Source organism: Antechinus flavipes, chromosome 6 (genome assembly GCF_016432865.1).
Source record: "Antechinus flavipes isolate AdamAnt ecotype Samford, QLD, Australia chromosome 6, AdamAnt_v2, whole genome shotgun sequence".
In the NCBI taxonomy this organism is placed as follows: Eukaryota; Metazoa; Chordata; class Mammalia; order Dasyuromorphia; family Dasyuridae; genus Antechinus; species Antechinus flavipes.
In genome coordinates this window covers 41,282,993-41,298,052 of record NC_067403.1, presented here as the reverse complement: position 1 = coordinate 41,298,052, position 15,060 = coordinate 41,282,993, and the positions used below count along the sequence as shown (strand labels likewise).

The window sequence follows — 15,060 nt, the reverse complement described above, 5'->3', positions numbered from 1 at the left end:
TCCAGCCGCGGTGTGTCAGTTATATGCAGAGAAATGTGGTTAGCTCAGTCGCGGCGTCTGTGGGCGAGAGACCAGATAACTGGATTAAAATGATGTCCAGCCTGTTATGACTGCAGGAAAGAAGAAGAGAGATTGAAATAAAAATGCGATATTGCCTTTCGTAAACACTTAAGGGTAGAAGCAAAAAACCTCGCGTTTAACGTGGGATTTCCTTGATCCCTTTTACATCCGCTTTTAATTTTCTTGTCATTTTAAGTTTTGTGTTTTTCTAGTCATTACTTCCTTAAATGTTCGCCGCAAAGCCACGGCCGGTACTGATTTTCAAACTGAAGAAAAGTGACTAACCGCGGGGCGGACCGCGGGGCGGAGGGTGACAAGTGACAAGTCAGTCCCTCCGGGGCCACCGTTGGAGGAGCTTCGTAGACACGTGCTAGAGCCCGGCCCCGCCCCGCCGTCCCCATGCTGCCCCAGAGCTGGTGGCGCAGGCTGCTGCCCCTGCTGCGGAGCCATGGCTCCCCTGGGCTGTTCCCCGCGAGCCGCCCTGTCGCCTCGGCCTTCTCCCCGACACGGCTGTGGCATGGCCACAAAGCGAGGGGAGGCCGAGAGGAGACGGGCGTGGGAACCACGGTGGACCCCCGCCGGCTGGAGGAGAGCTTCGTGTTCCCGGAGTACGTCTCCGAGCCGGAGCCCGACGCGGAGCCGTCGCTGACGGAGGAACTGCGGCAGAGGCAGGAGCGGGAAGAGCGGGAGCTGCAGCAGCGGGACGAGCGGCGGCTGGCGCAGCAGCAGAGGCGGGCCCGGGAGAAGAGGCTGCACCCGGTAGTGGGGAGTCCCGACCCATCCGTGCCGGCCAGTGGCATGAGCTGCTCGGGCTGCGGGGCGGAGCTGCACTGCCAGGAGCCCTCGGTGCCTGGCTACCTGCCCAGCGAAAAGTACCGCCAGCTGCTGGCCGAAGCCGACGGGCTGGCCCGGGCCGTGTGCCAGCGCTGCTGGCTCCTAGTGCACCACCAGCGGGCCCTGCGGGTGTGCGTGAGCCGCGAGCAGTACCGGGAGCTGGTGCACGTCGCGCTGCGCCGCCCGGGGCCCGCCCTCGTGCTCTACCTGCTGGACTTGCTCGATCTGCCCGACCCCCTGCTGCCAGAGCTGCCCGACTTGCTCGGACCCCGGCCGCTGCTGCTGTTGGGCAACAAGGTGGACCTGCTGCCCGCCGACGCCCCCGGCTACCTGCGCAGGCTCCGGGAGCGCCTGTGGGACGAATGCGAGCGGGCCGGCCTGCGAAAGGCTCCGCGGGGGGCGAGGGTCCCGGCGGAGGGCGCGGTGCACGACGTGCTGCTGCTCAGCGCCAAGACCGGCTACGGCGTGGAAGAGCTCATCTCAACGGTGCAGCGCTCCTGGCGCTACCGCGGCGACGTCTACCTGGTGGGCGCCACCAATGCCGGCAAGTCCACGCTCTTCAACGCGCTGCTGGCTTCCGACTACTGCACGGCCCGGGGCGCCGACACCACGGAGCGCGCCACCATCTCCCCGTGGCCCGGTGAGCCCCAGCCCCTCCCCCGCCCGCTCGGTGAATCACTGCGAGAGCCGGCCGAGCCGTCTTCTCGGGTTCCTGGTGTGCGTCCTCTTCACCCCCCACCCCCGGGCGGAGGAGCCGTTTTCCCGGGTTCGTGTGCCCCCCTCATCTTCCCTGAACTGTGCAACGTGGGCTGAGAAGCCTCCCCTCCTGAGAAAGGGAAAGCAAGCTTTGAGATGAATTAAAAATGAAGACTTTGCATTTCCTTAGCAGCGTGTGCTTTGTCTACAGGAACCACCTTGAACCTCCTGAAATTTCCCATTAGCAAGCCGACTCCTTACCAAATGTTTGAAAGGAACAAGAGGCTTCGGGAGGAGGCGGCGCAGGTCGAGGAGGACCTCAGTAAGCCGGAGCGGGAGCGCCTCTACCGCCTGAAGAGGCAGGGCTATCTGGTGGGTGAGTGTGGGGACGGAGGGGGGGGCTCTCCGGTTGGGCACTGTCCTCCGGAGTGAGTCATGGAGGGGTGGGTGCCCGCTGAGGGGCTGGGGGGCGGGGTATGTGGGGGGATGCCCTCTAGGGGAGCTCCTCTCCGGACTCGGAGGGGTACAGCCTGTGTCAGGGTGCTTTCTCCGTTGGCCCTGATGCTGCCAGCTTATGCCGAGAGCCTTGGTGTTTCCTCCTGTCAGTCCGTTTGAATTCTCCCCATAGTACAGTACAACACTGAGGCACGGGGAGCTCTCTCTTGCTCTCTTTCCTCTGCTACTCACCCATTCTGGAAGCCCCTTCCGCCTCCAAAACAGGCATTCTGTGCTACATCCATTTCCCTACAATCCACTAGCTCAGAGCCATAGACAGCCTCCTGCCAGCTGCCAGCAAGGGGGCCTTTACTCCTCTTAGAGTAACCAAACTGAGATGGACATGTATGAAGGGGGGAAATTCAGACATCTGAAAGGTCAAACACTTCAAAGCTATTCTCTCCTTGTAGGAAGAGTTAGAAGAACAACATCTACTTCACAAAATGAGGAACCCACTTTTGAATTTGATGCCGATTCACTCGCTTTTGACATGGAGAATGAGCCCCCCAGAATAGCACCGGATGAACCTGAGAAGCATGTGGAATTGACCCCTCAAGAAGTGAAAGACTCTCACTGGTTTTATGATACCCCTGGAATAGTGAAGGAAAATTGTGTACGTATTTGGTTTCATTTAGAAAGCATTAAAAGCAGTGAGAAGGTGCTGTGCAAACTGGGAATAATAAAGTTGGAGGAAAGTGTTGGGCAAAGAACCCACCGGATGTTAGAGAGCTAAAGGGCCCATGTAGCTTTCTCTGCTAGGCCCATGATTCTGGGAACCTGGAATTTCCACACTTAGGAGGTTTTGCAGGCCAAGGGAGGGATGGACAATACATACATTGTTTTCACTTTCTGGAAGGAAACTAGGCAGAAAGGATGTGAAATAAAATCAAGCATTTGAAGGTGTTACATGTAAATGTAAGCATAAAATACTAACCCTGGCATGTATAGACATAGGGACAGGAGATATGAAGAGGCTCAGCTACCATGTGCAAACATCTTAAAAAACAGTCTCATTTAGTCCTCACAGCAAGCTGGTAAGGTAGGTACTGTTATTGTCCCCATCTTACTAGTGAAGGGACTAAGGCCAGACCAAGTTAAGACCAATGCCCTTGGTCACACAGCCAGTAGGGTCTGAAGGCTGGTTGAAGCCTGCTCTCCTGCCCCCAGGCCCAGCCCTGTGCACACTGGGATCTTAGAAAAATGCTGTTCTTTAGATCCCTAACCTCTTTCATGAAATTGGTTGGTAATGGCAGATGGGCATTTATTTTTGTCCATTTTTAAAGTCAGAATTCTGGACCTAAAAGGGGCTTTAGAGACCTGGATTATCTTCTCCCTGCTTCCACCTTGTCACTGCCCTTCAACCCTCTCTTCACCCTCACCCCCCACAATCTTGGATATTCTATTAGGGGCTATAATGGCTATGAGAATAGCTAGGGCTGAGACAGTGCTTTGCTCACAGCCTTGTGAGGGTGGTTCAAACCTGCTGTATAAAAAGACCAGATTGTTTGTGATTTCCATTTGGGACTCACCAGTGATCCACAAACCACCATCATAGAGGCTTCAAGGAAAAGGCCATATTAAAAATCTGTGACGAAGCTTTAAGCAGAAGTCTTGTAAGCTTTCAGCTTCACTAATTTTTGAGAAAGGAAGAGAAGCAGCTTTGTACTGACAATGAGTGATGCTAAAAGCATAGGAATTATTCTCAAATATTCCAGATATTTCTCTTAAATGTCAGAATCATAAGAAAATTGAAATGTTTTTAAAAATAAAAATGTATAATGTATAGTAAACAAAATAATATACATTACAAATAAATATAAATATGATCAATTTTATGGTGACTATCAGAACTTTCCGTATTTGACTTAACTCAGCTGAAAGGTCCATAGGCTCAGAAGTCCAGAGCTGGAAGGGACCTCGGGCCAGTTGGTCCAACTCCTTTAAGAGGCCAGGAGCTTCAGTGACTGAATTATAAACTACAAGTTCACAAAATTTCATGCCATTTTCTTCACAGGTCTTAAATTATCTGACAGAAAAAGAAGTAAAGATTGTTTTGCCAACACATTCCATTGTCCCAAGAACCTTTGTTTTGAAACCTGGAATGGTTCTGTTCTTAGGTGCTTTAGGACGCCTAGATTACCTACAGGTGAGCAAAAGAATATCCTTTTTTAAATGTGATGAAAACACTTTGTGCTGTTGGGTTTTGACTTTTTTTTTTAAATAACATCTCCAGGATATTTAGTGTTATCAAAAGATCCTGGCAGTTAGGTCAAGATATTCTTCCTTTTCTTTGGCATCCATGCAGAAATCACAGTCTTGTCAAACTCTCAAATAGTGATACAGAAACACAGGGGAACCAGGTTCCCTTATTTCTGCTAATCCCTTGCTCAGTGACTTTAAAATATAAATCTTTCTGGTGTGATATATCCTTACATGGTATCTCTCAGGGCTCTTGTTCCTATTTAATTTAGAGAAAAGAGAAAAATTAACACAATATATCCCAGTCCTTGCTACTCACAAGGTAGAGTAATTTATTATGGGCTCTTAGCTTCTTGGGCAGAAGTACATAAGAGTCTAGAGTATGATTTAATGTATGTACTTTAAAGTTTGCTTGTGATTCAGAACCAAGAGAGTAACAAAGCTGTTTTAAGTATTTAATTAAAATGAATGATTTTATTTTCAGTAATAATCAGAAGCTTCACCATTTGACAAACTTAAATCATTTGTACTAGAAATTCATTGGTTTGGTAAATTGTAAAAATATCTACCATAGCACTTCATTACAAGGATAAGGAGAATTTGATTCTCACTTCACTTCAAAGGTTTAGTAACACCAGACAGATTGATCAATCTCTTTCTATCTCTTTTTCCCACCCTCTCTCTTTTCTGTAATAAACATTTGCTTTCTGTTTCCTTGGCAAGGTGATAATGGAGTTTTTTCCTGATACATCCTAGAACTTAAGTTGTACTGTGAAGACCTAAATTCTTAAATTAAAAATAATTGTTTGAGACTAGTAAACTTTTACAAAAGTAAAGATTAATAAAGAAAAAACTGTGGTATATGAGCTTTCTTGCAATGAACACCTTTTTACAAACATAAAAGCACAGAAATGTGGTAAGAGTATTTGTAGACTACCTAAGTTACATGTTGGCCTTATTTTTCAGAATAAAAACACTTTTTTTTATTATTTTAAAAAAATCAAGTATGTATTCAATCAAGACATTCGTGATTTGCATTTAAATGGTACTTTGAATATAACATGTAAATTAAGACATGTTGAGGACTTGTGTGCTTTGAATTTTGCTTATAGAAAAGAAAGTATAATAATTTTATGTTTTTGTCATTGTTCTAAATTATCTGTTTAAAAATGTTATTTTTAAAGGGGTTTTTTTTGGTTGTTGTTGTTTTTCTTTCTGGAGAAAATGTTTTATCTTTATTTCTTTCTTCAGGGAAATACATCAGCTTGGTTTTCTGTTGTGGCATCAAACTTAGTTCCGGTACACATTACTACTTTGGAGAAAGCAGATGGCATCTATCAGAAGCATGCTGGGCAAACCTTGCTTCAGGTAAGCGGATCCTATGGTGACTGCACAGGACATGTGATAGCCCCCAGCCCAGAACAGTCCTGATTGACAGGGCTGGGCTAATGGAGCCTTTGTTAGCAGGCTGGGATCCACAGCACAGCTTTATTATGCTTTCTGTCCCTTGTTTGTGGGGAACTGTATGAAAAGAGGGGCAGAAAACCTTGGGGTTCCCTGTAAGTGTGGGGAAGGGAGAGACCACCGGTAGGAGAGGTTCTGGGGTGCTGAGGAGTGAAGGGAGGGGCCCTGCACGTCTGGGGAAGAAGGTGCTCAGATCGGGATCTCTGGTGGTTTATGAGCCTTTTCTTGTTACGGTCTTTTTAAAATTATTGTCTCAATCTGATAGTAAGAGGTTTTGTACATGGTGTCCAGAGTCACTAAAACACTGTCTGGCTTAGTGTTCTGCTTAGTTCGCACCTGGGGCTAGAGCCATCTGACCCTGCTCACTCTGTGGAAGACTGGCCCAGCCTTCTGCTGGACTTGTACTGATCAGAGCTGCGGTTTTGTTGTTCCATCCCAGCCCACTCTTCATCCTGCGGCCCACACTGCCCCTAGGGGGCTCGGGGCAAAGATGCTGGCCTCCTTCCTCCTCCCTCTTCCGGTGGAATAAGGCCCAGGCCACCTTTAAACTCAGGGTTTCCTGACTGCAGCCCCACCTCGATGACATTTCTGATCTTCCTGTGGTTTATAGACCGAGTTAGAGGTCTTGTCTTCCTTTGTGTCCTGATCATAGAATTTCAATGACTGACTTCATACTTAAGAATCATGGGTATATTTTGAGTTCCAAACTTTTTTTTTTTTTTCCTTAATGATAGGTTCCCATGGGTGGAGTTGAAAGAATGGCAGAGTTCCCACCTCTGGTTTCTCAAGACATTACATTGAAGGGAATTGGGAAGCTGGAGGCTGTGGCCGATATCAAGCTTTCTTCTGCTGGTAATTGAACACTGAGCACTTTTTTAAAGTTTAAATTATTTGAAATTGGCATATTCATTTACATTTAGAGTTGCCAGAGTGATTGTAGTTCTGATATATAGCTAGTATAAATAGGATCTTCTCAACTGTACAGACAAGCTTAATCTTAAAGACCATTACAAGAAGGGAAAAAATACCAATATTTCTTCAAGCATTGTAGTAAATGAAGACATCTGTGTATATATACCCGAACACACACACACATACATTTTAAGCAGAGAGATTTTTTACTATTCTTTCCTAAGTTCTTTTTATTTATGTGTAGTCCAGCTTCGATGTATTAGGAAGGGATCTAGTAATTTCACGTGGTGTTTGTTCATCATGTTTCTTACACAGGCTGGGTTGCAGTAACGTCTCTATCAGAGGACAAACTACATCTTCGAGGATACACACCGCAAGGAACAGCTGTGACTGTTCGGCAGCCTCCTCTCTTACCCCACATCGTGGAGGTCAAGGGAGAACGAATCAAGAAGAGTGTGGCCTACAAAACCAAAAAGCCACTTTCCCTAGTAGATAGATTGAAATCAAGTAGCAAAAAAAAAATAAAGTAAAAAAAATTCAGTAAATGTAGAGTATTGCTATAAATTACCAAAACCAGTGTTTTCTAGGAAAAGATCTATAGTCTATGTTTATATCAATAAAATTCATTTTCTATAGAAAGAAAAATTGTCAGGAAGGCAGTTTCTTGGAATTGATTTTTGTTTAAAAAGGTAGATTAAACATTGAATTTACCATCTTACAAACTAAAATGGAGCCATTATAGCTGATAAAACAACATTTAAGATCTTAAATTCTTGGAGCAGGAGGGAGGCTGGTGAAAACATGCTAAATTCAATGCTTGTGGAAGGACACAAAATGCCCTCTAGGAATGGATGCTTTACCTAAGTGAGTAAGCTTCATTATCTAATCTCTTAGCTCTTATGCTTCTTAACCAACAAAAGTTGTGATTTCCATAATCCTTGTCCTACCATGTTCAGTTTAATGGGGAACTAGCTTTCTAGTAAAACCTGCGGGACAGGAAACAAGAATTGGCCTTAGTGCCATTTTGTAGGCTTCATTGCCATAAAAGCCTAATGGAGAAAAAAAGTAAATATTCGGGCCCATAATAGGGGGATGCCACTGAGGTCTAACTTCTCATTTTCACTAACTGCAGCCCCTGATCCTAGCCAGGTTATCTTTAAATAGGTCATTATCTTTCCATCTTTACCATTTGAATCCTCCTTAAATAGACATTCCAACTTGCCAAGTATGGCACACCTTGTTGAAACCAACATTTTATTTATGTTACGGACCAGTGACCTGAGCTGAGTTTTTTCCCTCATAACTGTAAGAATTTCTGGATAAAACCATCTGGTTTTTGGCTGGATTAATAAAACAGTGAGGCCCAGAAAAAACATGAAGACACTACAAAATAAGTGGCAGTACTCCCTAGAGACGCTCGAGTCAGAGGGACTAGAATCCGTGCTGTTGGACTGTAGGAGCTTTTTTGTAGCAGATGGACCATCTGCCTCAGCTTCACCATTTGGACTGCTGGTTAAGATTTTGGTTCTGCTACCCATATGTCAGTGATTTATGACCAATTAAGAACCAGCCCAATTTACCAAACTTAAATGTTCTGTAGGTTGCCTTAAAGAGAGAGTCAGGGGGAACAAGAATGTGAAGAAAGTCTGAGGAGTGGGGAGTTAAGGAGATGATTTGTCCTACCCCATCTCATGAAGAGTGGCTGCAGGACAAGCAGCAAAAAGGAGTTTCCCCGTTTGTCACTCCAAACTTGGGCTCATCCCTCCCTGAATGTGTAGAAAAAGTTGCATTTACCATGTTTCACTTGAGTTTCACAACAACCCTTTGGACTTGTTATTGCTATACTCATCTTACATGAGGTGGAGGGGTTAAGTCACTTATGGGGCCACACAGTGTCTAGGGTAGAATTTGCATTCAAATGTGATTCCAAGTCCTTTTTTCTACTAACTTACACTAAACATGTGCGGCTCATCCTGGCCTATGAGACAGCAAACCACATGCTGGGCCTAGTACCCAATCGGTGCTAATAATTAAAATTGCTCGTGGGTGGATTGATTGACACCCATCATATGGATCAGTAAACTGGCCCAGATTAACTGCAAGGCTTAAATTACAAAACTATTCCCAGTGACCGTGAGTGAGGGCATGCTGCACCTTCTCCCCACTGTATTTGTGTCGGGTATTTCCCCTAACAATGTGGGCCCCAGCTTGTGTTTCTGACCACTGGCAGAGTTCCTCAAAAATGGAGTGCTGGGAAACTTCCAAGTAAGTGACTCACCCACTGCTTCAGCTGCAGCGCTTGATGGTTTCTCTTCTCCCAGCAAGGACCTACTTTTCAGCAAAGAACTGTTCAGAAAGCCTGTCTCTGACCATTTTCTCTCACCTCCCTTCACTTAGGATCTCCAGGCTGACTACCACCTTTCATTTTTCTGTTGGCTTCTGGTTAGATTTTCTTTTTTTTTTTCTTTTCTTTTAATTACAACAATTTTTCATTAAAAGAATCCAACAAAACCTCACAGAATCACCCAGCCAAAGAAAGTCTTGGAGAGATTAGGGAGGAGTGGGGGTACAATACATCCCAATTGGAATCTTTAAAAAAATCCCTTCTAAAGCTACCCAAAAGGGGGTTATAGTAATACAGTTTTTAAACATGGCTATTAAGATAGAACCCACTATCTACAAGGTGACTCTATCCACTTTGGGATTGCTCTAATGGTGAGGAACTTCTATCAAGCCTGAAATGGCCTTTTTGAAACTCCCACCTATTGCTACAAGTGTCATCTGGAATCACATAGAACAACACACAATTCTTCAAAGATTTTAAAAGGAGTCTTCAATATTCCACTGCCCATCTCTGCCTTTTCTTCAAGCTAAGCTTCCCCATTTCTTCAACTCAGGCTCATAGGATATCATTTCTAAACCCCTCTCTGGGTCCTCCAGCTTACCAATATCTTGGAAAACATGCCGACCAGTGCTGAAGTGAGCCCAGCCTCCAGGTGTGTTCTGTCTAGCACATAAAACGCTAGCATCTTATTTCCCTGCTCCTAGACATCCAGCTCTCACACTTGCTCTTAATATCTTTGACTCTTGTAATGAGTTATATATTCTCTAAGAGAACAAAAATCAGTGTTAAGTTTTCAGCGTCCTCCACAGTGTATCCAGCAGTGATGTTAGACTGTTTCCCTTCCCTTTCCCAGGAGATGACATTTATTGTTGTTGAACAAAAGCCAGACAGCTCAAAGCTAGCAGATTTGTTATGCTTCACCCAGTCACTCTAAACATGGGCAATTTGTAATTTCTAATCTGATATTTCAAAATATCCACTCTTTAGTCCCAAATCCTTTGTCAAAAAAACTCTAGTTTTTGTTTGCAAGTATTCCATAAATCTTTTGATGCTTGGTTGTCTGCTGATTTCATTATCAATCAGTATTTGGAGGCTACATTAGTAATCATAACACTTATTCCCTAACTGTATCAATGTTTCTTTCTTTGGTAGATCTTACAAATGAGAAAACAGGCAGAAAGATGACATGCCTAAGATCACAAGGCAGCCAAAACAAATTTTTTTCAATTTACTAATTTCTTGTTTTTATATTATCTTTATTCCTAAATATATCTTTCTTTTCTCTTTCCAGTAAGTCATAATAAAGAATTAAAGAAAAATAAAAGCAGTTTATCAATCCAGTCTGTCATTAAGTATATTCTATACTCAGACCTCTCCCTCCAACACTCATGTGTTAAGTAGTTTATTATTTAGAAGAAAAAAAAAAGTGAGAACAAGAATCAGAGTTCTACTGCTTCTCTATCCCCATCCCAGTCTCAGTTTCCACATCTGTGAAATAAAAATTCTGATTCTAATTGCCTTCCATGAAAATACTCAAAAAGTCAGGCATTTCCATTCTTTCCACTTTCTATTCCATAATTTTCCCTTTCCTATAATCTATGATTCCCAAGTTTCATTCATTATTCTATAGCAGCTGTTATCCATTTGGCCCAACAATGAAACCAGAGTGGATATTTCAAGGTTATCTCATTCACAAACCATTCCAGACAGATGAGAGATACCCAGTTTTAAAGGCCTTCCAGAGAGGAGTTTCCTCCTTCATGTGGGGGAGAGTCTGAGTATAGAATTTTATACTTAATGACAGACTGGATTGATATACTAATGCTTTTATTTTTCTTTAATTCTTTTTTTATGACTTACTGGAGAGAGAAAAGGGAGATATATTTAGGAATAAAGAGAATATAAAAACAAGAAATCAGTAAATTGAAAAAAAATTATTTTGGCTGCCTTGTGATCTTAGGCATGTCACCCTTTCTGCCTGTTTTCTCATTTGTTACTCCTACTCTATCAATCACAATTAAAATAATAGCTCACATTAGTTTTGTGCTCACTATATGGCAGGCAGTTGGCTTTACACCTTTAATCCTCCCACAAAAGGCCAAGAGGAAGTCTTGCCCAGTCACTTCAGCTGTGGACCTAAATCACTTTACCCCTCACTTTTAAAATGAGAATAATGGATATCTGCCCTGCTGACCTCAGTGTGAATTTAAAAGTGGTATTATATGTGAGCCCTCATCACTGGATGCCTGTTTCTTCTTTCTCCATCTAAAATACCATTGCCTAAAAATCCCATATCAATAGTTCTGTTAATATTTGTTATCCATGTGGAACTCAAGCTTTTAGTCTTCAGAATATAGGCACCTGAAGTGACTATAAAAGTGGTTCACCCTCACAATGTGACTCAGATCAAAGCAAATCCCAGCTCTCCCCCAGTGTTTGTTCTTTGCCAATAAGTGTACTATCCAAGTACCACGGACAGATCACAATGTAAGAGGATCTGATCAGTCTGGTGAAAACCGACTAGCTGTAAAAGACCATGAAAAGAAGGCTGCCTACTGGCTGGGCAACAAAAAAGCAAATTCATGAGAGAAAATTCTAATTATGGCCTTAATGTCAGATTGAGTAACCTTGAGAAGCCATATCACCATAGTTGGTTGTTTCCTCACAATTCAAATACTTAGAAACTGAATCATGAACTCAACCCTCTCTCAACAACAATGTCATTTCTATTTTTGTAGAACTAGCCTTTTTTTTTTTCTTTTTAAAAATGTTCCTCAATATAGTTAGTTAGCTGTAAGCACGAAGGTCTTCAGCTAACAACAGTAAGTCTATCCAACAGACTCTCATCATTAGCAGTTCTTCTGTGTCTGTTTAAAAGCTCACTTAAATATTTTCCTCCTTTCCTGGTGTATAATCATGAATTTCACTCAGTGGGCTACCTACCTTACAAAGCTAGAGGAAAGCAGGGATGGGACTATTTTGATTGGCTTAAAACAGCCAGATACAGATTTTCTGTTGAAATACAAATCAAAATGTCACTTTTCTCTTGGATAAACAAAAGCTACTTTAGAAAAGCTAATTAGCTCATTGGGATTGAGAAATGACCTGAAGATTTGGAACAGCTGGAAACCCTAACCAAGCACAGATAAGTGCTTTTGAGAAGACAAAAAAAAAAAAAATAGGAGACAAACTTCTGTTATTCTATTAGAATGTGAATTCCTGGAAAACAGGCAATGTCTTGCTTTTCTATTTGAATCTCCAGCACTTTGCTCTTAGTAAGTGCTTAATAAATGCATTTTCATTAATCCATTCTATTCCCAGGGTGGCCTTTAAGCCCCGTTTAGCCTTGGGAAATGACTTCACTTGCTTCCTAATTCTTAGTCATTGCACATGTTAAACAAGGATTTTTTTCCCCCCATGAATTCATCTTCTGAAGAAAAATGAAAGAAAATTAATCTTTACAAAATTCTGAACCCTCGGGGGAGGAGGAAGCTTAAGATATGCAAGGGTAATTGCACTAAATATAAACCCATAAATAAAAGTCCGATCTACACACTAATCTTGAGTTAGACTGCCAATAGCAGCAATCATTTCTGCAGCTAATTCAAATCTTTTGGCCTTTAACGAAATTCAAACTTCATGTGAAGTTTGTGAACTAAGCCATTGGTAATGGGCATTACTGATTACATGGTAGAAGCCAAGCACAGAAGGATTTAAACAGTTTGATCTTTGTCACATGCTTAAACGTTGGCTCAGAGGAACTCATCCTGAAACAATCGCCACAGAAGAGCCAGGAAGGGTCAAAACGAGGTCAGTAATTCATGGTATGTGTGTAGTACAAGCTTTATTTTTAGGTCTTTAGAACCTAACATGAAAACTTAGCACAACTTACTGAGTCGAAGAAAATACGTGTGATTCTGGTTCTATTCATCCCCAGCTCAGTTCCACTGAGTGATCCGCTGTCTGGCAATTATTTAACTTCTTGCCTGTGTCCAAGTCCATTTGTGCTGGTGTAAAGCATGATAGATGAAAATCATTTTAAAATTCCATCTCATCTGTGATTTTTGAAAACACTTTAAAACTAATTTTTTTGATCAGCAAAAATCTGCTCTTTTTTTCTCTCCACCCCATTCCCCAACCAATTGAATGAAAGAAAAAGAAAAATCCTGTTACAAACATGTATGGCCAAGCAAAACAAATTTCTGCTCTGGTCATTTCTAAAAGAAATATGTGTGTACATATGTATATATAGATACCTATGCATACATATATGTGTATGTCTGTAAATATGTGAATGCATATATATATATGTATGTATTTTATCAGTCATGTCTGACTCTTCATAATTCCATTTAGGTTTTTCTTGGCAAAAATACTGGAGTGGTTCACCATTTTGTTCTCCAGCTCATCTTGCAGATGAGGAAACTGAGGCAAACAGTTTAGTTTGCCCAAGATCACACAGCTACTATATGTCTGAGACTGGATTTAAAGTCTTCCTGACTCTGAGCCAGACACTATCCATTGTACCATCTAATTGGCTCTCTCTTTCACCCTCCCCCCACATACATGTATGGATTATGGGGTGTGGAAGGGGTGTGTGTTTCTTTTGCACTTAGTCCTTTGCTTCTCCCAGGAGGTAAGCAGCATGTTTCATCAATAGTCCTCTGCAATTGTGGTTAGTCATTACTGATTAGAGTTCCTAAGTCTTTCAAAGTCGTTTGTCTTTGTTCTATTCAGTTCACTCTGATTCATTTTATAAAATCTTTCCAGGTTTCTCTGCAACCATCCCCTTCATTATTTCTTATAGCACAATAGAATCCCATCATTGACGTAATAATTTGATCATTCATTCCCCAATTGATGGGCATAGCTTCAATTTCCAATTCTTTGTCACCTCAAAAAGTTTCTATAAACACTTTTGTACATCCATAGTTTGGTTCATTTTGCTTAGGAACAATCCCTTTTGGACCACCACATGTGCAAAAATGTTTGTGGCAGCCCTTTTGGTAGTGGCAAGGAACTGGAAGCTGAGTGGATGCCCATCAGTTGGAGAATGGCTAAATAAGTTATGGTATGTAAATGTTATAGAATATTATTGTTTGGTAAGCAATGACCAACAGGTCAGAAAGACCTGGAGAGATTTACATGAACTGATGCTGAATGAAATGAGCAGGACCAGGAGAACATTATACACAGGAACAAGATTATATGATGATCAATTCTGATGGACGTGACTCTCTTCAGCAATGAGATGATCCAGGCCTGATTCAATGGTCTTGTGATGGAGAAGAGCCATCTGTACCCAGAGAAAGGACTGAGTGTGGATCACAACATAGTATTTTCACCCTTTTTGTTGTTGTTTGCTTGCATTTTGTTCTTTCTTGTTTTTTTTTCTTTTTGATCTGATTTTTCTTGTGCAGCAGAATTAGGGAAATATGTATAAAAGAATTGCATATGTTTAAGATATATTGGATCATTTGCTATCTAGGGGAAGGGGTGTGGAGAAGGGAGGGGAAAAATTAGAACACAAGGTTTTGTAAAGGTGAATGCTGAAAATTATCCATGTATATATTTCAAAAATAAAAAAAGAAACAATCCCTCCTCCCCACCTTTTTTTTTTTTTTAACTTTCCCTCTAATTCCCTCTTCTCCCTTCTCCTCTTATCTACAATTTCCCTGTTTTGGGAAAAGTAGTTATGAAAACATTTTTCAGAGACCCCAAAGTATGGTTATATAGGAAAAATTATGTGACAAAATGTACTATGATGATGATAATAATAGAATATATATAGCACTCAAAATATGCAAAATGTTTACAAATACCTCATCTGATCTTCACAAAAACTCTGGGATCTAGGTACCATCTCTATTTTTACAGACAAGGAAATGGAAACAAAGAGGTTAAGTTACTTGTCCAGAATAGCAGAGCTAGTAAGTCTCTGAGGCTAGTTTTAAACTCATCTTCCTGACTCAAAGCCCACTGATTTCTCCACTATACCAATTAGCTACCTCTATATTTTCATGACCATAAAAATGTCCCATCCAATATTAAGAACA

At 42.2% G+C, this 15,060-nt stretch overlaps 1 protein-coding gene across 1 annotated transcript; it reads left to right on the top strand.

Moving 5' to 3' along the window:
* The first annotated feature begins 374 nt into the window (after nucleotides 1-374).
* NOA1 (nitric oxide associated 1) lies at nucleotides 375-7,305 on the top strand. Its single transcript, XM_051965125.1, has 7 exons — nucleotides 375-1,534; nucleotides 1,802-1,966; nucleotides 2,496-2,698; nucleotides 4,100-4,231; nucleotides 5,536-5,652; nucleotides 6,483-6,600; nucleotides 6,976-7,305. Exons 1-7 carry the CDS (start codon nucleotides 460-462, stop codon nucleotides 7,188-7,190), a joined length of 2,025 nt encoding a protein of 674 aa, XP_051821085.1. The 5' UTR covers nucleotides 375-459; the 3' UTR covers nucleotides 7,191-7,305.
* The last annotated feature ends 7,755 nt before the right edge of the window (nucleotides 7,306-15,060 follow it).

Coding starts and splice junctions, on each gene's coding strand:
- NOA1 (XM_051965125.1), top strand. CDS start 460: ATGCTGCCCCAGAGCTGGTGGCGCAGGCTGCTGCCCCTGCTGCGGAGC. Junction 2,699..4,099: donor GAATAGTGAAGGAAAATTGT/GTACGTATTTGG, acceptor TTTTCTTCACAG/GTCTTAAATTATCTGACAGA. Junction 5,653..6,482: donor CTGGGCAAACCTTGCTTCAG/GTAAGCGGATCC, acceptor CCTTAATGATAG/GTTCCCATGGGTGGAGTTGA.